This window comes from Meles meles, chromosome 9 (assembly GCF_922984935.1).
Source record: "Meles meles chromosome 9, mMelMel3.1 paternal haplotype, whole genome shotgun sequence".
Classification (NCBI taxonomy): Eukaryota; Metazoa; Chordata; class Mammalia; order Carnivora; family Mustelidae; genus Meles; species Meles meles.
This window is the reverse complement of record NC_060074.1, coordinates 40635268-40659367: the sequence shown is the minus strand read 5'-3', so window position 1 is coordinate 40659367 and position 24100 is coordinate 40635268. Positions and strand designations below refer to the sequence as shown.

The following is a 24100-nucleotide window of genomic DNA, read 5'->3' as shown; positions in this document are numbered from 1 at the left end:
TTCCCCGGCTGCAGCTGTCCTCCTCTGCCCAGGCCTCTCATCTCTCTGTGCAGCCACTGCAGAGGAGAGGGATGGTACTCCCTGGCTAATGGAGTCATGCCGGTCCACTCATGAGCAAATCTCTGTGAGGCTCAAGCCTGGGTCCTCCTATGTCACAGCTGCATACTGGTAGACTTACTGCTCAATTACCACTCACAGAAAATTCTGGGTGCTAGGTTGCACCCGGACATCCTCGCAGGCAGTGTACAGACCAGGGGCGTTCCACTGCCAACCTCACACAGAGAGCGGGTGCTGCTCCCCGCTCTGTGGCCATCTGCCCAGGAATGGCGACACTCACCACGCTGGGGAAGCAGCAGGAGGAAAGCTCCCCTGTGCTAGACCTGGAGGTACAGGGAGAGCCATTCAGGCTGGGCCTGGGGGGACACAACCACTCTCCTTCTAGCCATCATTCTTTCACCCTTACAGAAGCTGACAAGACAGAACACAGACCCTGATGAGCTCCTCTGCTAGCTCCTGTCCCCTCTCTCAGTCCCCTGCCACAGAGCAACTGCCTTCCCCCGGGTGGGGCTGGGGCTCACCAGACCCTACATCCCGCAGGGCCTCCCACACTGACACCCCAACACTGCAGGCACCAAGCAGCACAGGCTTTCCCATGTGGGACGGGCACATCACTGGGAGCCCGCTCTCTGCACACCTTGTGCACCTCCGCCACGGCCTTTGTCACAGCTTGAGAATGTGGGTTTAGAGGCCCATCTTACCCACGGGCTGTGAGCTTCAGGGAGGAGGGGCCTCCTCCTTGCCTGTGCTCGGCTGGTATGGTAGCTGGTGCTAGCACGGGTCCAGAGAAGTCTGAGGGACGAGCAAAGGAAAGGTGTCCAGGTCTGGGCTGAAAACACCTGATAACTGCTTCTCGAGGCCACGAAGCACGTGGGCAGACCTCATGGCCCCTGCTCACATGCTAGGGAATCTCCCTCAGGTCACTTTCTAGGTTTGGCAGTGGGAAGTGACCCATCTGGTATATAACACAGTTCTGAGTATCAAGGTTTCCTGATGATTCCTGTGGTTCCCCTGCTCTAGCCCATCTTTCCCAGGGTTCTGACCAGTGCTGGCCTCCAGCCTCTACCAAGGCGGGGTGTGGATGGGAAGGAGGTGCGAGGAGGACAGGGGCTCTCCCTGGTGGACAGGCGGCTTCACTTTCTCACCGAGCGCGGCGGCAGTGGGTCCTCAGAGGTCTGAGGAAGGAGGTTGGACCTTCACTCCCATCCTCTACCCACAAGACTTTTCCATCCCCTTGCAAAGAGTTCATGGGTCAGGAAGCCAAAGGCAGGACCCTGCCTCACGGGGCCCACAATCAAGTACTGGTTCTGAGGAGACAAATGGGTCCATAAACATGAGAGTCAAGTCTGATGATACTAGGAGCTAGAAAGAAGGCCCAAATGAGAGAAAAATTCCTTCAGCTTCAGTAACGGAACATTGAGGAATCTGCTGGTTTCTTAGAATGTTTATGACTCAGAAGCTGGTGGCCGTCTAAACAGTCTTTCATCTGTGCTAAAGAAGAATGTGAAGAAGCAGATTTTGATGAAACTGGGGGCGGTCAGCAGTAAGGAAGAGCCTCCCCCCACGACAAATGTCCTGAATGATTCAGTTCACGGTGGATTTTAAAAGCACAACCTTATTGTGCTTATCTGGAAGGCAATCACACACAATCTAGAATATTCGAAGCACGGGGCAGAACCAGGAAATAAACAACAAACAAAGCCTGTGAGTGGCCAGCACAGCTGTAGGACAAGGTGATTCACGGGGAGCCCCCACTCTGCTCCTCATCCTGGGCCTTTCCTCCTGCACAACCACTCTAACCAGCTGACTCAGCTCCCTAACTCCACACCCCGATGGGGCCTCATGCTTCCGGAGACGTGGCAAGCCATGCTGACTGTTAACAGGGGACACATAGGCAGAGGGGGCAGGGCTCAGCAGGTCGCATGACAACCCGCGGCACCACAGTGCATTCAGTGTGGAGGGAGAGGGCATGGCACAGCATGCCAGCCCAAGAGGAAAACGTTTCTGTATCACAACGCAAACACTGTGAACAATCCCAAATTATTAGAAAGGGCCACGTTTATGTCCGGTTAACACTATTCAAGCAAACAGTAGGTATAGAAACTTAAAACAAAACTTTTGGTGCTTGGAAGAACGAATTTTTTTCGAGGTGAAAAAATAATGTTCTAGAGAATAGATCTGAAGGCCCCAGACTGCTCAGACATTACGGTATTTATCTAAAGATCACAGCTGCCCCCACCCCGCTGTATGACATGCCCTTGACACAGTGGCCAGGAGCTGGGTGATTGCTCTGAGTCACTCTGTGAGATCTTTCCTCACCTGAGTGCCTGCCATTGAAGCAGTGTGCTCAGAGGACAGAGTAAACTGTTGCTATTCCTCTTCAATAAATGAGGCCGCCTCTGAGTGATTTATGTCAATTGATGGCCTTTGTCATTGAGCACAGCAATTCCTTCAGGCTCTGGAGGCTTCCCGCCCAACCACTGAGAAAAAGCCACAAGGCCCCAGAGAGCTGGGGAGTGGCGGTGAAGACAGATCAGGAACACTTCCCCATAGAGAACACAGCCAAACGCTTAGAAAGAGCCAAGCACGTTTTGGTTATCCGCCAGGCAGCTTGTAGGAGGTGACAGCCACCGGCACCTTTCTTTAGGCTTGGAGCCAAAACACAATCCTGTGGCTTGTTTCTCATAGGGGCTAACCTCCCTGAGAGTGTCTCAGCCCTCTGCGGCCAGGGCCTGGGCTCTGGACTTCAGTACCCAAGAGAGGGTGTTTATGTGGAGGGACTTGCTACTCTAAGTATCTAAAGTCACTAAAGTCTGGCAGGGCACACCGGCATGGAGGGAGCCAGAAGTGCTGCCCCACATGCCAGAAACTGAGTGGGCCTATTCATCCAGGGGACGGCTTGGAGATCACCAGCATCTTCTAGAACACACCGAAGTCTGGGAAAGGGACAGGTCTCCTTGGGTTTAAAAACTGCCCAGCTGAGCTATCTGCTCATTATAGGCAGCCAAAGAGCAGTCTTCCTTCCTGGGATGCGCAGAAAGATGTACGAGTTGCACCAGAAAATTCAGAAAAAGGTATGGATATGGCAGTTTGAGATAGAAAACAAATATGCTAATTCTCTCTTCCCTGTCAAAGAAATGTCACCACATGCTAAGAAGCATTTGGAAGAAAAACAACTGAAGGGCTTGCTCCAAGTTACGCTGGATAGTGGTGGCCCCAGGGGGCTCCCCAGAATGTGGAGACTGTGGTCCGTTGCAGAAATCACGTAAGGGGAAAGGCAAAATTATACAAAGGACAGTGAACCTCAGAAGGAGAAAAAGTTCTTTGCTTAATGTAACCCTATGTTAAATCAACCAAAGAAACATTTACTGTCTTTTATAAGGTCTTTGAGAGTTCCAAAGTATTTAGTTTTGAGAGTTCTTGGTGTCCTAGAATTTTCTATCTTACAGGGAAATCTCCCAGGTCATCCTTGGGTAGTTATTTGGGCTGCAAAAGGAGGGGTGTGAGAGTAATGGGGACATTCTCGCTAAGGCCTGGGCCCAGGGAGCCCTTGCCAGCCCCAGGGCCTGTTTGGGTTTGGGTCTCTACCCTCCCTGTACTCTGCCTTCCTCTCTTCATATCTCAGCAGAGAAATATGCTGTCTGTGTAATCCTCAAATTGGGACAGCTGACACTTCAAAGGGCTTAAGAATACACAGTTCTATCCCCAAAGCCCAAGCTGCCTGACTGGAAGGAAAGCCCTCAGTTCTCACCCCCCACCCCCTGACATCAGATAAGCACTCAAGGGGCAGAAACTGGAGAAGGCCCTGGCCTGGTGGGTGGCTCAACCAGGTGGCTGAGGAGAGTGGCAGGTGCAAGCCCTTCAGGGTCTCAGGCAAGCAGGGAGGGCGCCTTCCAGCGTGAGTCTGTGCCCATGGCGACAGAAATCAAAGGTGGGATGGGGGAGATGACAGCTATAGGCAGGGATTTGGAGGCTGAGAAAGAAAAGATGTTAAATATACCTGTGAGGTAGTTTAACAATGCTTCTCCTGGAAATCTGTGACAAAAGTGACAGTTTTGTGACCTTGGGGATTTCACAGTCAATATTCTAGCAGGTAGGGGCACCTGGGTGGCTCAGTCCGTTAAGCCACAGCCTTCAGCTCAGGTCATGGTCGCAGGGTCCTGGGATCAAGACCCACATTAGGCTCCCTGCTCAGCGGGAAGCCTGGTTCTCCCTCTCCCTCTACCTGCTGCTCTGCCTACTTGTGCTCTCTCTCACTTTAAAAACCTTAAAAAAAAACATTCTAGGGGTGCCTGGGTGGCTCAGTGGGTTAAGCCTCTGCCTTGGCTCAGGTCATGGTCTCAGGGTCCTGGGATCAAGCCCCGCATTGGGCTCTCTGCTCACCAGGGAGCCTGCTTCCCCCCTGCCCTCTGTCTGCTTTTGCCTACTTGTGATCTGGCTGTCAAATAAATAAATAAAATCTCTTAAAAAAAATACTCTAGCAAGCAGTCTGGGAGGGGTGAGAAATCTGGGCTTTGGGTCTGACACCTCTGTTTCAACCCCTGGTCAGCCACGGGTCCTGCTGTAAAGTGGACAAGACGAAACTTTCGTCACAAAGTTAAAATGAGACACGGTTTTGTGACAAACCTCAGTTTCTGTCCTCTTAAAACACTGATTCCATACGCCTTGCTCTCAGCCTACAAACCACCACTGCCCCATTTCAAACCTAAAAGTCTTTCCACACTGAAAGCTTGTCCTGAGTGGAAAGTAAAATTAAGTGCATATTAAAGGGTAAGATTTCATTATCTTGCATGAGTTTGTGGTAAAAACTTCTCTCTCTGAGATCAGGAACAAGACATGGATGTCTGCTACCATCACTTCCATTAAACGCTGTACAGCACAGTAATTGCGAAAAAAAGACACACATGATGTGAGCATCAGGAAGGAGAAAGTATAACTCTTACTGCTTGGAGATGATGTGACTGGGTATATAGACAAATTAGAAAGGATCTATAAACAAATTATTTGAGTTTAATAAATAAATTTAGCAAGATCACTAAATACACGATCAATACAAGTTGTACTTCCATATCTCAGCAACAAGGAGAAAAGGAATTTTTTAAAAATCCACTTATTTATTTTTTGAAGATCTTATTTATTTATTTCAGGGGGGGGGAGAGAGAGAGTATGCAAGCAGGGGGGAGGGAGGAGAGGGAGAGGGAGAAGAAGACTCCCTGCTGAGCAAGGAGCCTGATGCGGGACTCAATCCCAGGACCCTGGGATCATACCCTGAGCCGAAGGCAGACACTTAACGGACTGAGCCCCCCAGGCACCCTACAAATACCATCCAAAATAGTACGACAAATATCAAATGCCTAGGAGGAATCTAACACAAGATGAGTAAGGCTTTTACATAGAAAATTGTAAGACAGTACTGAGAAGAAGAATTAAAAAAGACATAGATAAATAGCAGGGTATGCGATGTTTGTGGCATAGGAGACTCAGTATCATAAAATTATCATAAAATCCCAAAATGATTTGTGAATCCCAAGCAATCTCAATGTAAATCCCAGCAAGACTGTGTGCATGTGTGTGGCCACTGACGATTTGACTCTAACATTAACATGGGCTTGGAAAGCACCAAGAACAGCCTAGACGCCCTTCACAGAAGAGAACAAGGTGGAAGGTCCAGCTCTCTTGGAGATCAAGACTTTTTTTTTTTTAGATCAAGACGTTTAACAAAGGTGCAATAATCGAGGCGGTGTGGCATAGGCACAAGAGCAGACACACAGATCCATGAAGTGAAACAGAGTGTGGAAACAGACCTTTGACAAAGGCAGCACGGTGCGGCAATGGGAAAGTCTCTTTAACAAATGATGCTGGGCCAATTAGATAAACACATGCGAAGAAGGAAACTTGCTAAACCATATTCAAAAATCAATTCTGGGGCACCTGGGTGGCTCAGTGGATTAAAGCCTCTGCCTTCAGCTCAGGTCATGATCTCAGGGTCCTGGGATCAAGCCCTGCATCGGGCTCTTTGCTCAGCAAGGAGCCTGCTTCCCTCTCTCTCTGTTTCTGCCTACTTGTCACCTCTGTTTGTCAAATAAATAAATAAATCTTTAAAAAAAATCAATTCTGGGTATATTATAGATGTAACATGGAGAAGGTAATACAAGAGAGCTTCTAGAAGATACTGTAGGAACATCTGGATGCTGACTTTTGTGTCAGCTTGCCGGGCCCGGGGATGCCTGGAATAAACATTATTTCTAGCGCGTCTATGAGCATTTGAGTCAGTGGAATCAGTAAGATGGACAGCCCTCCCAAAAGTGGGTAGGGATCATCTGATCTGCTGGAGGCCTGAAGAGAACAAAAGTCAGAGGAAGGAGGAGCTCATCTCATTTTCCCTGTCTCACTGCTTGAGCCGCAGGACATCTTATCTCCTCTTCTGCTGCCCTCAGACTGGAATTCACGCCATCACCTTCTCAGGCCTTTAGACTCCACTAAATTACCACAAGTTTTCCTGGTTCTCTAGCTTACAGACGGCAGATCACGGGACTTCCCAGCCTCCGTCATCCCATGAGCGGATTCCTCATAATAAATCTCATTTAAATCAATATAAGTATATTGATACACATATATTGGTTCTGGTTCCCTGGAGAACCCTAATACAAATAACTCTTTAGAATTTTGATAAAAAGTTCTTAAAGGGGATATCAAAGAATTAACAATAAAGCAACAGCCTGATACGCTGAACTATATTGAAATGAGGAACTTCCGTTCACTTAAACTCCACCAAAGAGAGTAAAAAAGTGAGCTACAGAGTAGAAGATATTTGCAACATGTATAACCAAGAAAGGACTCGTACTCAGAATAGAAAGAACAATAGATCAACAAGAAAACCAGAAAACCCAGTAGAAACCCAGCTGAGACTTGAAAAGGCATGCTATTGACTGGACAGTAGACATGAAATTCATACACTGTTGGTGTGTTAAACTGGTACAATTACTTGGGAAAACCGTTCGGCGGTGTCTGCTGAAGTGGGTATTTTTTCTGTGATTTAGACACTTTGCTCCTAGGTATATACTCAATGATTTCTAATAACCCTACACTGGAAAAGAACCCGATGTTGGCTGGATTATGCTGACTGGACAGACGGATTCACAAAAAGTCAACTCTTCCAGCAGTGAGGACGAACGGACGTGGCTAGAACAACATCTTTGCAGCAACAAAGATGGATTCTCACAAATATCACCCGGGAAGAAAAAAAAAAATCAGACAAGAAAGGGAGTATATGGAACGACTCCATCCATATGAATTTCGAGGCTAGGCAAAATCAATCTGTGGTGTTCGAGGTTAGGATGGTGGATTCCTTTTGGGAGGAGGGGTGGGGCAGGAGGGAAGCTCCCAGGTGCCGAAATGTTCAGTTTCTTGATTTGGGTAATACTTCTGTGGGTGTGTTCATTTCTATTCTTCCTTTGAACTAGATGTGTAGCATTTGTGCACTTTTCTCCATGCACATCATAGTTCAAAAATATGTTTACCGATGAGCTTAATGTGAAAATCTCTTTCCCAGCGCATTACGGAAAGCAGTGGAATGGCGTCCCTGTCCATGCTGAGACACGGATGAGTGTCTGATGTGTCTGCACCATCCCCCTACTGCTGGATCTCACACTTTCTCACTCTCAGTTCTGGCCTCAGAAAGCCAGCAGGAGGGGCGCCTGGCTGGCTCAGTGGGCTAAGCGCCTGACTCTTGGTTTCAGCTCAGGTCATGATCTCAGGTCTTGGGATACAGCCTGTGTTGGGCTCTGTGCTCAGTGTGGGGTCAGCTTGAGACTCTCCCACTCCCAGTTACAAATCAATCAATCAATCAATCTTTAAAAAAAGAAAAGAAATGAAACGAAACGGCAGGAAAAGCAAGCAAGCCAGCAGGAGCTGAGGAGCTGGTGATTTGTCCTTCAGGCTGAGCACCCCAGCCCAGGGACATGGAAAACCTCTGCTCAGGCAGCTCAGGGCTCTAAAACCCGACCTTGGGCCCCTCTGTCCCCTGTTCTCTCAGTAGGCAGAGAAAGGGTGCCGACTCCCCACGGCTGATCTAGAGTGTCTCCCTGCCCCAGCCACCTCGGGCTTGCACTGCATCTGTGGAAGACGGGGTGATGGGAACCGTGAGCGACCCAGGAGGCAGGCACGCTGACCCAGGCCTTGCTGCCCTCCCTGCCCTTGGCACTCCGAGCAGCTGAGCCAGGCCCTGCCTCCACCAGGTATCCTGTGGCTCAGATGGTAACCGGGGGAGAAGGCTGCTGGCTCCACCTCTTCTGTGGGGCTTGACCTTGGGCAACGCAGCACTCGGGGACAGTTTTTTTTGTAAAAAGGGAGTAGTGCTCATCCTGCCTTCCCGTTCTGTAGGGAAAGCCGAAGTCCAATGCTCCCCACATTTCTGGCCTCCAAGGTGTGGAGGCTGTGGGTGTGAGGTGGTGGGAGGGCCCAGTGAGCACCCCCTTCCCACCTCTTTGGCTGGTGTGGAAGGGGGAGGAGTGTCCCCTCTCTGATCCATCTTGACTGCACAGCTTGAGCTGGAGCCGGTCCCACACCCCACCCGCGGCTCCCACACCTGCCAGTGCCCCACAACGAGGGACAAGGGCCGGGATGGGAGCAGGGAGCTCACACCTGCACCGGGCGCATTCCAACCTGCTGGCTGCGGCTGCGGGCCTGTACCATGAGGTCGCTCCTGGCACTTCACTCTGGTTGCAATGCCTCCAACCTCCCTCCTCTCCCTGGCTTTCCAGCTCCCCTTTCTCCTAACCAGGGGCCTCTCCAAGCACAAGAAAGTCTTTCTTAGCCGGACTGGGAGTGTCGGTGGGAGATCTGGGGGCTCTTAGGTAATGTCACAACTTAGCCTGAGGAACTGGCATTGGGTCCCAGGTGTGGATAAAAAGTGTCACTTCCAAAGTGCAGGGAAGTGTTGGTGTTGGTCTGAAGTGGTCAGGGATGCTGGGAAATACCTCCTCTGCTTATTTTAGGTGAAAGACTAGAACGGGAACCAAGCAGTGGGGAAACGAATTATCGGGGCTTAATTATCAGGAGCCCCTGCTCTCTCCCAGCCCCAGTGTGGCAGCTGGGCCTCTGGGACCTCGTGCTCCAGGAGCACAAACTGCCTTTCAGCTGGGCTGCAGCCTCTCCAACCCCACCCCTGCGTGGGGGCTGAGCTGCACTTCTGGTGGGCTGCTCCCACTAGTGACCCACTCCTCTGGCAGACAGGCGATTTCAGCTCAGTGACTTCCCATGGGCCTGGCTGCGGCCTGAGACTCTCCCTAGATGGTTCTGCTCCCTCCCAGTCTTCCACAGGGGCGGGACTGTGGGGAGGTCTGAAGACCCCCTCCTGCCCTTTCCTGCCCCCTTCTCTTCTACAGCTGGACTGCCATCTGCCAGCAGGTCTGAACCAACACCAGGAGCACTGCGGCGGGTCTGAGAGTTTGGGGGCTGCTCACTGGACTGCTCACTCAATTGGTTGGCAGGCAGAGGGGCCGCACTTCTGAGAGCTACATGGGACGTGGAGAGTTCTTGGCACAGAGTGGCAGCCCGAAGGCTCAGAGATTCGCTGATGGCGCCTGGGGAAAAAGCTTTGGCTTGACTTGGTGTTGACTGGAGCACGTGAAAGCCTGGGAGGGGCAGTGTCCCCGAGGACCGTGAGGCCAGCTGGTTACCGTGAGGTGTGCCGATGCCCAGCAGAGGGACAATGACAGATGGTGTGCCCTCCACGAGCAGCTAAAAGGCAAAGTGGGACAGCCACAGGGGGCCCCCTTGGCAGCTTGCAAAATGGTGGTCCTTCCTCCCTCAGGAGGCTAGCAATGTCCCTATGCTGGAAGACACATACAGGTCCCTCCCCTGTCCCCAGGAGTGTCACCTACCTCCTTTCTGGGCTGCCAGGCCCCTGACTAGGGCTAAAGGGCTAGTATGATGGTCCTGCTGGGGGTATGTGGGGCCTAATAAGGGAGGACAGAGATTCTATACCAAGAGTGAGAATCAGCCAGCAGGATCTGAAGGGCATGATCAAAGGGACAGAAGACAAGACATAAGACAAGATGAACAAGAATTCATGGACTTGGGGTATTCCGTGGGATGTGCGATTTGATGCCCCACAAATGCCCAAGAGGGCAGGGCACACTTGCTCCTGGGGTGGCCCTTAGAGGCCCAGAGACAGTGATAGCTGAGGCTGGCGGAAGTGGAAGGGCATGAACTGCCCTGGCAGACAGCAGAGGAAGGAGGAAAGAGGCCGAGGGAAGGGCCGTGCTGGCACGGATGTACTACTGAGTTCAGAAGACCCAGCTGAGGTCTGTGTTTTGTGGGAGCACCTGCAGGACATTTCTCCACCGGGGTCAACAGCGATGCACGAGTGAGACGGATACCAAACCATGGAGGAGTCTGTTGGCGCCACTCCTCTGCAGGCCAGAGAGGACAGCAGGAGAGGCAGTCACAGAGCTGGGTTCGCTAATATTTGCAGGCACGATGGTGCCTGGGGTCCTGGGGGCCAGGGCTGATGTGGCACAGACCCTTCAAAACTGCTAGCGCCAGCTGTTGCCGGAGTTCTTCAGACTCCAAGTTCACCAGGGCCAGCAGATGGGAGGAGCCATCATCATGGGCTGAGAGGGCGGGACAGTCAACCAGGATCAGAGGAGGCGCAGGCAGGGAGGTGTGTGGAACTCAGGGGAACTTCCTGCTGCTCCTGCCCCACTGGGAATAGACATACAGATACGCGCCAACCCTGGCTTGCGAGGGGTATGCCAGCTGAGGGCTCAGAAACCTCACGATGCGGGTTTGGGTAAAACCACCCGCTAAGCCGCCAAGACCTGCTGAGGTGCTGGCTAGGGGTGAGAAGTATTTGGGAGGGACAGTAGGGGAGAGGGAGGAGAGGCCCAGCAGGGACCCCAAATTCTAGTCCGTGATGGAAGCAGGAGCCTGTCCCATTCATTTCTCCTTTTGAAGCTCCTCCTTGGGAAGAGAGGCCTGCAGGAGCCACAGAGGAGCTGCTCCCCACAGTGGGGTGTAAAGGCAGATCTGAGGGGGAAAAGGGCGGCCTGGGGCTGCCTTGTGAGGGTGGCTCCCATGGGATCTGAGACTCCTCCAACAAGCAAGGCTGGTTGGAGCCCACTCTACTGGCCTGGCCTAAGCCATCTTGGAATCAGGCTGCAGGCTTAGCCTCTGCCTCTGGCCTGCCTTTCCTCACCCCCTTCTTCAAAGGGGAAGGCTGGTGCCATAGTCTGCAGCCTGTGGTCGCTCCTATTGTTGCCCTTCACCCCTCTGTGCATCTCCTGCACGCTAATCCTGTCTGGGAGGCTACTTGTCAGGAGACCTAAGCTCACCTGGCATGGCCCCATGATGGAAACAAGAGAGCAGAGAGAGAATTCTGTCTCTGCCCTCTGGGTCTGCTGTGACTGTGCCGAGAGGGTCTTGAGACCAAACTGAGGATGCTGAGCCAGCTAGTTCCCCGGGGCAGGCCAGCATGCTGTAATCTGTAACCACTACGATATTTACAGAGTTAAAAACCAATTTTTTACAGCTTTTTTCTTCTACATGTTAGTTCTTCAGAATTCATAAACTATCCAAGGAGATAGTTTTCCCTGATATCAGGAGCAATTTAATCCTCATCATAATCCTATAACAAATGAAAAGCTAAGGCTGGAAAGAGATTTGACTCCCAGGAGCCAGGTTCCCTCTCTAAAAGATTACATTAGGTCCCCCGCCCACTCTCTTCCTCAAGTATTGTGTGCCAGGTCCTGGGCTAGGCACCAGGGACACTGAAGGGAACAAAACAAGGCCCTGAGCTTACAAGGGCCCAGGCCAGGGTGGGGAACAGCAGGTAAACCAATGCTCAAACTGCCCTGTGTTGAATGCTGAAGAAGGGACAGGTGAGGCGCAGGACCATGGAGGAGGGACACCGGTTTCAGCCCTTTGTGATGGTTGTGAAGGGCTGGAATGGCTTCCTGGGAGATGTTTGTTAGGGGCTGGAATGATTTTCTGGAAGTAGTAAAACTTAGCTAAGACTGGAAGGAGAGATAGGGGTCACTCAGATGGGTGAGGAAAGGGCCGTGGGAAAGAGGGGGGTTCTAGAAACAAGGAACAGCCTGGTCACACAGAGACATGTCGCACACGAGAGACTCGAGGTGGTCTGGGAGGGGTGGGACATAGCGGACGCTGGAGCAGGCGGGGACCCTGCCCCTTCCACTAGTCCAGGGCCTCTGAGGGCCACATGAGTGTTCATTCAGCTCTGTAGCCTCAGTGCCTGGTGCTATACTGGTCCCTAGCAGAAACCCTCAGAACGCTGTATGAATGAGTACGTACTCAGATTCGCATTTTAAAAAGTTCGTTCAGACCTGTGGTTCTGACGAGATGGTAGACTTGAACGGATGGGGACCTCCTTCCCCACACGACCACAGAAAAATGGGGAAATACATGATTAGAACCATTTGAATGTAAAACTGAGCATCAGAGAATAATGAGAAGATCCCCAGCTACCTGAAATAAAGAGGAAACTAAGTCAAAGCCAGAATCTTTATCATGACAGCTGGGGCTGCGATGATCAAACTCTGACACGGTTCCAGGCTCTGGGATTTTCACGCCCACAGGAGGAAGAAGACCTGGCCAGGGAAATGGATCCGAGAGTCAGGAATCTACGAAGGGCTATTGGTCTTTAAACAGAGACCAGAAGACCTTTCTCACAGCCCAGAGAGTCTGTATGTGAAGCGGAGCAGAGGTCTCTCCTTCGCAGAAAGGAGATCCCAAGCCCACACGGCATGGGTGGGTGTAGAGGCTGAATCCATGCTATCCAGCTTCCGGGAATCCTAACTGAACTAGCCGGGCCTCTGGAACCCCTGGGGTCTCGGTGGAACTACCACCGAAGCGATGAACATAGACCCCCACAACTCATGGCTCCCACAGTGAAAACAATCCCGACTTAAGATGGTCTCCTGATAAAAAAGAACAAACCAAGCGAGGAAGTGAGCCACCATGAAGGCAAGACAACAGACACAACTCATGGGAGAGATAGTACCCTTAAAACTAGAGATAATTGGACACTTCAAAAGACATGATATGCATCATCAAAATAAATAAGGAGATGAAAGGGACAGAAATCATAATAAAAACTAGGGCACTAAAAACTAAACTAAAACCCAAAATTAACAGGCTGATTTTAAAAAGCTCCAAACAGAACTTCTGAAATAAAATAAAAATAAAACCCAAACCCTCACATTCGGAAAGAGTACTAAACAGCCGATTATGAACAGCTACAGGGTCAGTAAACTCACAGATGTTTTCAAGGAAGTGCTGGAATTCGTCACTGGCAGAAAGGGAGATGGAGGAAAAGAGCAGACCGAGTAACATGGCAGGTTTCTAACAGGAGTTCTAGGAAAGACTGGAGAGAATCAAAGAGAGAGCAGAGAAGAATTTCCAAAGGGAAGAATGACACAGAGCCCCCAGCAACATAATAAAAACGATTCTACCCTTTGACTAACTGTCATAAAACTACAGTACACCAAAGTCAAAAATCAGGTCTCAAAAGCAACCAGAATGAAAAGCCATGCAAAGCTCCCTGTGGTGACAGAGAGGACAGGCTGAAGGTCAAAGAGCCAGGGGCAGGGAGAAGTGTGCCAAGTAGCTCCTGGTCCCCGGCACTGGGAGGAGGGTCGTGGGGATGGAGATAAGGGAACATTCTGGACACAGTTCTCCATCCATGAAGGGTACAACTGTCCTCACAGTTGTTCTGAAGTCTGAAGCAGCTACTTTCCTCATCTGAGCTCCCAAAGCCCTTGACTCCCCCCACTGTGGAGCGTGAGTCCCCCAGGGGAGCTGCGGTGAGGTCTGCTCTTTGCACAAACTCCTCAAGGCCCTGGAACAGGTGTTAAGTCATCTCTTGTGCCCCAGTGCCTACAACACGTGGTATGGGGCGGGCGCCAACTGAACGCGTGACTGACTTCTCATGAATCACATACTCGCTCTTCATGGCCTGTTCCTAGGCCTGTGAAGAGATCTCCAAACCCGAGTCTGAGAAATGACTCTCAGTGAGCCCCCGGTTCCCTGGATTGCATATTAAAGGCAGTGAAGCTTTCTGCAGCAGAAAAATAGAAGGTCTGTGGTGGACACTGGTAGCACCTGCTGGTGTGGTGGGGAGAGGCCTCATGTCTCCTGAAGGGATAATCTGAGTGAAGAGCTTTACCAATCTGGCTCCAGGCACAAAGGGCAGCTTCCTTCTTCTAATGACCTCGGTTACGAATGTTGACTTGAGGACTGTGCCTGCTAGCCCAAGAAGAGGCAGGGTCCAAGTGCGGCCAGGTATCAGATATGGACTGTTCTCCCTGGAGCCCAGGGGCAAGCATGAGCCCCTTAATGCAGACGAAAAACAGGATGGCATGGGGCCAAATACCAGGGCCACCAGGACGTTTCCAGGGAAGGAAGCTGAGAAGAGCATCCAGGGAAAATAAAAGCAGAGTGCCTATTTGCAGGGCCACTCCATTTGAAGGGAATGACCACTGGGGACCACCGTCCCAACAGTCTCAATACTTATTTACAACACCCTCTTCGTGGATGGACTGAGTTTGACATAGCTAAATACTAAAATGACCATGAATTATAGTACATGCAGGTAAAAGCCGTAGTTTCAATAATGAATTGTACCAAACTAATCTTCAGATATCAAGCTAATTTCTTAGGCAAATCTTCTCGCTCTGCGGCTCTTGCATTCGTGTGACTTCCCTGAGGAAACACGGACTCCTTAGGGGCTGGGGTGAAATAGCCTCATTTCCCAAACACCCCTGTCACACCAATACTGGGATTCAGGCACTCTAGGAGAAATGACCCTAAAAGTGAAGACAGGAACACAGACAGGGCAGAGCCCAGGGGAGAGGAGAAAGTCACAGTCAAGCTCATGGGATTCTCCAGGTCTCCCTTGGAAATTCACATGTGGACAGAGGAGGCTGCCTTTAGACTGACTGTGTCGCCCCCAGCAGACAACAGACGAAGCCATGTCTGCCAGCCTCTTCCCTACTCGTCCTCCCTTAGTGGCTGCCCCAGCTCGTGGAGGTAGGCTTGTGGCCACTGGGAAATAAAATGGAAGTCCTGAGGTAATTCTTCTGTTTGGGAAGGAGAGGCACACTTACTGTGGGTACTTGCCGTGGTAGGCTGTGATGATGTCCTTAACATATCATTTCCATCCCCAGGACCATCATTCCCCCAGTTTTGGCAGAAGGCATCCTTAGTCCCATTGCTCTTAACAGATGAAGAAACCCGAGGCTCAGAGGTTAGGACATCTGCCCACACACTGCTAATGAACCGCGAGACTGCCTCTAGGAGGACGAGTGAGAGAGAATCACAGCGAGGGGTCACCGAGACGTCCCACTGTCTGTTGTCCTCCCACTGAATGAAACGGCTGCCAAACTCTTTCTCGAGAAGCAGGGAGTCGGGCCAGAACTGGAGTGTGTCAGCACCCTGGGCTGAAAGACTGCTCCTGCTGCCACAATCCGTGTGCCCAGGGCTGCCATCCCCCTGCCATCCGGCGGGCACCAACGTGGGGAGCGCAGGGAGGCATGGATGAGCAACTTATGGCTGGCATTTCTCTGACTCCCTAGTGACACCTGCACCTGCCCCAGGAGACCTACTTGGTGGTCCCCATCCCTGGACCCGAAAAGTCCAGCCCTGCTTCCCTGCCGAATTCAGCATTATGAGATGCCGAGATGGTATCTCGACATGACAGCCCAGAAGCCCTGGAGCTTCCAGAAACAGCACCATCCAAGAGGAAAAATGATGGTGTTAAGGGCCCTTGGTCAATCTTTCCTAAGTGATTAATCCAGTAGGAACGGAGGGTACACAACAGCTTACTACAGCATCCTCTAAAGATGAATGATAAACGAGAGTAACGCCTTGGAAGTAATATGGATGGAGATTTCGGTCACAAAGGCGCCCGGTAACCCATCCGCCCTGTCCCCCCTCACCCCCTGGGGAACCAGAGCAGGAGTTCTTCAGGAAGACCTAAGTTTCTCTTCTGGAATATAAAGGACAGTTCCACTGGCATGTGCTTACTGGATTCCTTCCAGTGAGTACCATTAAATAGCTCACATATTTACACAATCCGTCCACAAGTCCAGGTTGGGACTGTTCCTGTCACTGACTGGGGTTTCCAAAATAGCAAGGCGGGACAACAGCTGTCGTTTGTCTATTCTCTTCCCAGAGCGAATGGGATAATGGTGACTCTTCCTCATGGGGCTGTGGCCGGTGACCCAGAGCAAGTTACGTCCGTTCCCCAGACTTCAGCTCCTGCACATACAGCAGTGGTAACAATGGAGGAAAGCTCTTCGGGGTGCTATGAGGGTCACACAGGATAACAGATGTAATGTCCCCAGAGGTGTGCCTGACACCCAGTGTGGAGGCTCACTGGTAGCTGCCATTGTCGCTCATCTCACCACTGTCATTGTCATCAGCGGGCACTCTCTGTGTCACAGACAAAACTACACAGTCAGGAAAGTAGCCTGTGGTGAAGGAAAGAGCTCCTAGAACAGCCTGCCAGGTGCCCCCTTTCTAATCATAAGATGACCGACTTGAGTCTCCGCAAGGACCCAAAAATCCCCCGAGTATAAAGTTCACAAGGTAGACTAACACAACAAAACCCAGTCACAGAGGCGCGGTCAGACCCAAGGACACAAGCCAAAGTCACTCAGTGAACCAAACTAGCAAGCGCGGCCTTGGAGACAGGTGGTGGGGGTGGGGGGGTGAGGGGGGTCCCCCAGAGGAAAAACTGACATCTGGAAAGGAAGGTTGCTTCTGAATAGACGTGTCATACCTCCCACACAAGTACTTCAAGTCCTACATTTAGGAGCCCAAGAGATTTGACAGGAGAAACAGTTCTGTGCCAGTTCTTTTCCAGGAGAGCCCACCAAAGTGTGAGTCCCTTCCTGACAAGCCTTTGTTAGAGAAGCCCACTGTGACAGAACCCACAGGCACTGCCCTCTCTGTGGGACAGGGTGAGGGGACGCTCCTTTCTTCCCCACCCAGTGGCTTACTTGTTGCTGTCGCGGTACTCGTAGATGTGACATCCTTGAGGCAGTCCAGTCTCGTGATCCAGAGTGAAAGCAAGTTTCAGCTGCGGGAAGAGAGAAGAGAGAAATAATGAAGTCGAGGCAGCATGTGCTCTTCATTCTGGCCACTGAAATGAGGAAAAAGTCACGACCTGAGCTGAAAATAGAAGTCGGACACCCAAACCGACTGTGCCACCCAGGCGCCCCTAACTAGAATTTTAAATAAAAACTTGAAAAAAAAAGAAGTAAAGTTTTAGAAGTAGAGTCGACAGGATATGCTGAGGGATTCTATGTCAGGGAGTGGTGAGATGGGAAAAGAAGAAATCCAAGACAGTTCAAGTTCTTGATTTGGACAATCAGGTAGGTTTCACGACTGAGTGGGAAGACAGAATCTGGAGGTGGCTAGAAAGCCAAAAGTTTGGTTTTGGATATGTTAGCTTTGAGGCACTCAGTAACTTTCTCTGATTAGGGGAGATCAGGAACCAGAATCTGGTAATGAGGTAGGTCTTGTTGCTTTCTGGATTCCAGAAGGGCGTGCTCAGGTGAGTGCAGAATTCAGGGAAATTGTGTGTGTCCTGCTAGAGCTGAGGTGGTGACGGTAGCTTTAATATTTCTAAACCTAGAGCCAATTATTAGATTTACAGATTTACCAGGTTTTTAAATTGTCAGGGAAATTTTAACTAAAATTAACTGCACATTAGGATACATTATTCTTTTTTTTTTTTTTTTTTTTTTAACTGCAAGGCTGTTAACACAGATCTGCATCATTAGATGCTGGACGGGTTTTCTCTTCCTGAGAGGGAAAAGAGCTTGTAGGAATGGCTTGTCCTCTTACTGACCCAGATGAAAATACAAAAACAGAAACAAGCCCTTCTTCACCACCATGAAGCCAGGAACTTCAAGTCAAAGGCATGTTTTCCCTACAGAGCCCTGCTTGGACCTTCCCAGCCCTCTTTCAGCAAAACCGAAAATCACTGTTTTTTAAAAAAATCTATTAACTATACCATTTTCTCTTGACCTCTCCCTTTGTGGCTGAGGCCAGGCCTATCTTCACTGAGTCCATTTTAAAGACTGCTCCACTTAGAAATTTCTAAATCCTTTAGCTCAGGATTTATGAGCTTTATGCGATTTATGAATTTATGGCTTAGAAAAATTATCATAAATGTAAAAGATAAAGTTTTTCTGTGAAATTGTTCACTTCAGTATCATTTACTGGAAAGACTCGAAAAGCCCAGCAGTGCAGGTGGCCAGGTAAACTATGACACAATTCCATGCAGGGTAGCAGCCATTAAACTGTTTATGAAGGATTTTGATTGATTTGGGAGAATATCTGGGTTAGTTGGAAAAAAGCAGGATGCATATGTGATTATATACCAAGAAAACCATGTAAAATGGAACAGAGCCCACCTAGAAGAAAGACTGGAGGGAACGATGGCAACAGTGTTCCTTTCCTTTCTTTGCATTTTCTAAATTCTTTAGGATAAATATAAGGAGCTATGAGCCACAGTCCTTAGTCATGAAGGAATTAAGGGAAATTTCATTCTTGAGGTCAATAAACTGTGTAAATATCAATTCAACACGTAGGTGAGTGGGGAGGTGCAGGGAGGGGATGGGACAGATGAGCACTCCTATGTATTGAACAGAGAACTCATATTTATTGAATGCCTACCAAGTAAAGGCTCTCCTTTACCCTGACCACAACCATCTGAAGTAGGTATTATGATTTCCTTTTTATAGGGAAGGAACTTGAGGCTAAGAAAGGTTAAGTAATTTGTCCAAACCACAATTAGAATTTCAGCTAAAACCCACGCTCTTTGCATCTCACTGGAATTAGAGGACTCGGCGATGGTCTGGACAGGAGGCCTGCCGGGGAGGGGTCAAGAACAATGTTTAAGGTGCTCTCCCTCGGGCAGCAGGATGGATGGTGCTGCTACTTGTAGTAGTACTACAAGGAGGAATAGCAGGTTTGGAAGGAGAGCTTGAGTTTAGTTTGGGAGTGCTGATTTTAAGGTGTCTGAGAAGCATCGTCATGCAGATGAACAGTAGGCAGCTTGTATAAACAATTCTGAATTTTTTAGGCAAGACTGTGATCTGGAGGTGCAAAATTTAGAAGCCTCTGGATGGTAAGTAAGATGGTAACTAAAGCCACTGGTGTGGACGAGAACACCCCCAAGAGAGTATACAGAGGGAAAACGAGGTCTTTGCTAGCACAGCTGGGTTTTGGAGTAGTGCAATGGAGGTTAAGGAGGAGGGGCAAGGGAGTTTTGAGTTCTGTTATTACAGGAGCCAAGAGGAGAACATATCTCAAGGAGGGAGCAGTCAGCGGCATTAAATCCTTCTAAGAGGTCAAGTAAGAGAAGAACAGGCATCCAAAACCAAAAAGAGTCCATTGGCGTCAGCAACAAGGACTCATAGGAGTGTGGGGGGAGCAGAGGGCAGGGCATGATGGGTGAAAACTGAGTAGAAGGTAAGGAAGTGGGGATCGTGAGTGTATGTAATTCTTTTAGTAAATTAGACGGTGGTGGGGGAAGTGTCAAGATGAATGGATTGGAACAGGACCGGACAGGAGGATGGGGCTTAAAGGAGAGCGTGTGGTAGAACAACGGGCTGTTTAAACGCGGATATGAAAGAAACACTACAGAGGGCAGGCTTGAAGACACGGGAGAGACGGAGGTAACTGAAGAGTCAAGGTGGCTGAGATGACCCGAGGAACGAGAGAACGCCAATGTGAAAGTGGATGACCCTTCCTGCATCGTAGCAGTGGGGAGGGCTGGGCAGGGATGCAGATGTATCTGTGGATTTGGCGGAGGTGTGTGTGTCGGGGGGGAGAGCAGGATGGGGGATGGTGGTGGTTTGGAATGTTCCAGTCTGATTTTTGTTCTTTTCTGAGAATTAGGAGGTCAAATAATCCACAAGGAATGGAGGGTTTGGTGAGGGAAGGAAAGGAGGTTGGAAGAAAGTGATGAAGGCTTGAAACTGTTTCTCTGGAGATCAGGAAAAACCGTTGACCAGGGAAGAGCATGAGGGCTGCCAGGGAGCACTAACGGTCCAGCTGAGGCCACAGGAACTGAAGTTTCTATAGCAACCATCCGTCCAGATGTTGGGTTTTTTTTTTTTTTTCTAGCAACTTAGACATTGGCATGAAGAAAGTTAGGTTGGTCCAAAGCTGAGCATTTGCCAGGAAGGTCTGAGGGAAGAATAACGGAGCAAGGGAGTAGAGATAGGATATTGGCAACAGAAGGGCCAAAGACTCTAAGGGGGAACAGGCGAGAAATAAAAATGGAAGGGGCCGAGTGGAAGAAAACAGAAAGATCTGGGTGACAGATGTCTTGTTTGGAGCTATAATTTATTAAGCATGTTATGCTCCTGTGACATAGCAGTTCTAAGCACTTTTTGCCCAAATTAGCAAATCAGTCGCAGGACTGAAGTGTGACCCACGTTGCTAACCACTGGACCACACTGGCCTCCTGAGTGTCCCTGAGGTCAAGGACTGTGAACTGTGAGAGTCACTGCGTGAGGGAGCGGGGGGCACTGGAGGCTGTGGTCAGAGAGTAAGTTCTGTCTGACGTTGGAGATGGGGCAGTCAGTCCTCAAGATATGAGCAGAATGGAGAACTGGGAGGTTGGGATGAAAAGGTCTCCCATGAGAGGTCGAAATTCACCCAGGATGATAATATGATGTTTCCGAGAAAAGCTTATCCACAAAGTGCGTCACTACGGGCATGCAGGGGTGTTGGTAGGTACCTACTTTGTGCAAGGTTCCACACACGAATGAAGGAGTGCAACTGGTTCATGCAGCAGACCGAGATGGCGAGCTCACGGGCCTTTCCTCCTTCCCAATGACACCCTACACTTACTCAGCTAGTTACCCTCCCACACAGGCCACGGAATCCAGGGGGAAGCAGATCCAATGTTCGGGGCTGGGCCTGGCCATTCTAAGGTGACCTTGTACACCTCTCAGTAACTGATCAGGAACCCAGGCCAATCAGTGCCTGGCATCTCCTGGCCTCAGGAACTGGTTCAGGCATGGCCAAGGGACCTAACAAAGCCCGTGAGATGTGAGGGGATGTTTGCTGAGTGCTTCTGGGCATGAGGGCCCAGAGCTGTTGAAGCTAGCTCACTCTCAGCCTGAGAAGGAAGCCAACTCACAGAAGCAGCCACCATTAGAGACCCGCAGAAGAACAGAGCTGGACTCTTGGGGGAGCCAGGCCTGGTCCTTGTCGGCCAACCAGACCTCCACTGTTCTTCTGTAACATCCTCTCTGTAGGACACAGACATATAACGTGTCTACCCACTTATTGCTGCCACTCTCCACAATGCAGCTGAGTTATCTTTCTAAAACAAAAGCCTGATGACACTTCCTTCTTTAAATACCTCAGATGGCATCCTGCTATTTGCCACAGGTATGAGAACGAGTCTAACAGCCAGGGCTCTCTGGGGGTTGGCTCCCCACATGAACAAAAATGGACTGTGATGGAGGGATGGCGAGGGGGGCATGCTCTGAGGAGAGGGTGCCAACCAGGGAGGACCTCAGGGTAGGTGACAGGATTCTTAAGGGAGACACCCAAGCCTGCCTGACAGGGAAGGGTGCCCCCACGCTCTCACTGCTCCTGCTGCAAAATCCCAAGCACTTGACCCTCATGGTGGAGCCCACTGTGTGAGCTTGGATCATGCCTTGTACTTTCATACCTCCGGCCCTTCCTTAGGCTGTGACTGCTTCTAGAAGGGCCCTTCCTGTCTACTGCAGCAAGACCTCATGCATTCTTTGAGCTTCTCTCTGTGAAAGTTGGTCTCTCACGACTTTCTCCTCTGGTAATTGGAGGCAGGGCCTCCCTCCCCAGTGGTCCAAGGGCCTGGGTGTGTGTGTGTGTGTGTGTGTGTGTGTGTGTGAGACACCTTCACCGGGTACCCTCCACACGCAGAACACTCAGCACTGCCCACAATAGGTGTTCAGTGCACGTAGCTGAGCTGACCAGCCTAGTAGAGAACAGGGGCCCAATCATCTCCTACATGCCAGAGGCGCCCCCTGCAGGTTTCTGCGCCCCTCAGCATGCTCTGATCCTGGCTGGACAGATCTGTAGTCCCCCAGTCTCATCCCTGAGGTTGTCTGGCCTCCTCTCACTTCAGAGGTGAAGGAATCCTGCTTCACTTCTGTGCCCTCAGGAATGGCCAGATGAGAAGCCCACGTGCTCCCATCCTGCCAGCGCCTCTGAAGATAGACACAGACAGTCTCTCACTCAAGAATAGTTCTTGACTGTGTCCTACGAGCCTGGCCCAGCAAGGAAGCACCCAGGCCTACTGGCTATATCAAGACCGCTGGGCCCTACCTGTGGAGTCGCTCGGTTCAGAACGACCGTCACTGCGACACTTCACCGGGTCCATCTTTCCCCTTTCCAGAGGCAGCGGTGCTAGTCAACCTTTGCCCGAGGAGGACAGTTTCCAATTGTACCCCATTCCTGGAATCGGGCAAGAAGAGAAGGAGGCCCAAGAGGCAGTAAGGAGGTCACTCTGTCAGCCTCTACCAGCAAGACGGGTCTAGTTAGAGGCAAGGCTTTCCTCTGGACAAAGGCCAGGCTGATCTCCCTTGGGCAGGGAATGGAAGAGCCTTTTATTTTTAGGGGTTCAGGCTAGAACCAAGAGGAGGGCAGGTGCTGGGGACCCGAGTAGGAGACTCTTGCTGGGACCTCTTTAGATCCAGCCCTCCTGCTCCAGACTGGGGCCCAGTGGGCGACAAGGAGCTGGGCTGGGTGGAAGGGGCCAGGACTGTTGGGGAGAGAACAGTCCTTCCCCATTCACTGTGGGAGCGTGGGTTATAGGCCTGTTGGGGTTGTCAGGACTGCAAGTGGCCCTTCTTCAATCCCTCTGGGCTCTGGGGCAGGGGGATGGCCAGGAAGGTAGCTGGGCCATGTTTCTTGCAGGTGGCAAGTAAGCAACAAGAGTGACTGGTTCCAGACCACAGAAGCCCCCTCAGGTGGCCTGAGGCAGGAGAGGGGATGCCCTGGGCGAAGCAGCAGAGGGGTCCATGGAGTCATCGAATGTAACTCTTCAAGGACATGTGACATTGACTTGTATGCCAATCCAGTGAAGCTGACGGGCCAGACTACATACATGAGAATAACGGGAAAAGAGTAAGGGTCAGGAAAGGAAAGGGGGCTAAAGGTGGTGTGCCAGAAGTTCCCCTTGGCCAGTGAGTGAATCAGGCCTCAATCTGCTCAGGGATACAGTTCCAAACAGCCACGTTCCTGGAGAACATCACGCACAGGCCACTTGGCATTAAACCCCATCAGCTGAGGTGGACACCGGCTCTGAGCTTTGGGTGCTTTTGACAACACCTGGCCTGACCTTCGATGTTGAGGAGTTGCCAACCTCGTCCACAGCAGCATTGAAATGACCTCCAATGGGCAACTGCCGGGGGCGGGGGTGTCTCTGACCATGGCCCCGACAGCCCTTGCAGGCTGCTTCGTGCCCGAGGTGGGGACTTGGGCACCAGGTTCCGAGTCTCTCTCGCAGGGGTGGGGGGCGGTGGTCAGGAGAGAGGTGACTGCTCAAAGCAGAGTGCCGGGTCTGTAGCCAGGATCACTCTAGTTCAAACCAACATGGGTTCTCCAGGAGGCCTACAAGCCTCCTTCAATCTGCTAGCTATTAGGACTGAGGTTCAAATGCAGGTCAAGGAGCAGCCTGGGAAGCCTGCGGCCACCGCACGGTCGGCTCTCGCCTCCCCAGTCCACTGGTCTTGCCGAGGTGTCCAACTCTTCCTTCAGCCCAAAGTGGCAAATCCCCCCCACACTTCCCACATCTCAGGCATGCCACTGATGACACTTTCGACGCACATATGTGACCTCCGCCCAAGCCTTGGTTTTGCCATTGAAAAATCGTATTAGAAGGAAATCTTCACGTTCTCCGAGGTGATCTTTAGTTTTTTCTTCTTCAGTGTTTCTTGTTTGGTTTGGATCTCCCGAGCATTGTTTCTTTTTTTCCATCTCCTCTTTGCTTTCTTTTATAAGA

General features: G+C 50.8%; 1 protein-coding gene across 1 annotated transcript in view; it reads right to left on the bottom strand.

Annotated features, from left to right (window-relative positions):
* The window catches only part of DIS3L2 (DIS3 like 3'-5' exoribonuclease 2), a 367036-nt gene that overhangs the window by 20546 nt on the left and 322390 nt on the right, over nucleotides 1-24100 (bottom strand). The window contains exon 14 of the mRNA XM_046019310.1: nucleotides 17082-17161. Coding sequence (XP_045875266.1) covers nucleotides 17082-17161 — 80 coding nt within the window. The remainder of the gene's footprint in view (nucleotides 1-17081; nucleotides 17162-24100) is intronic.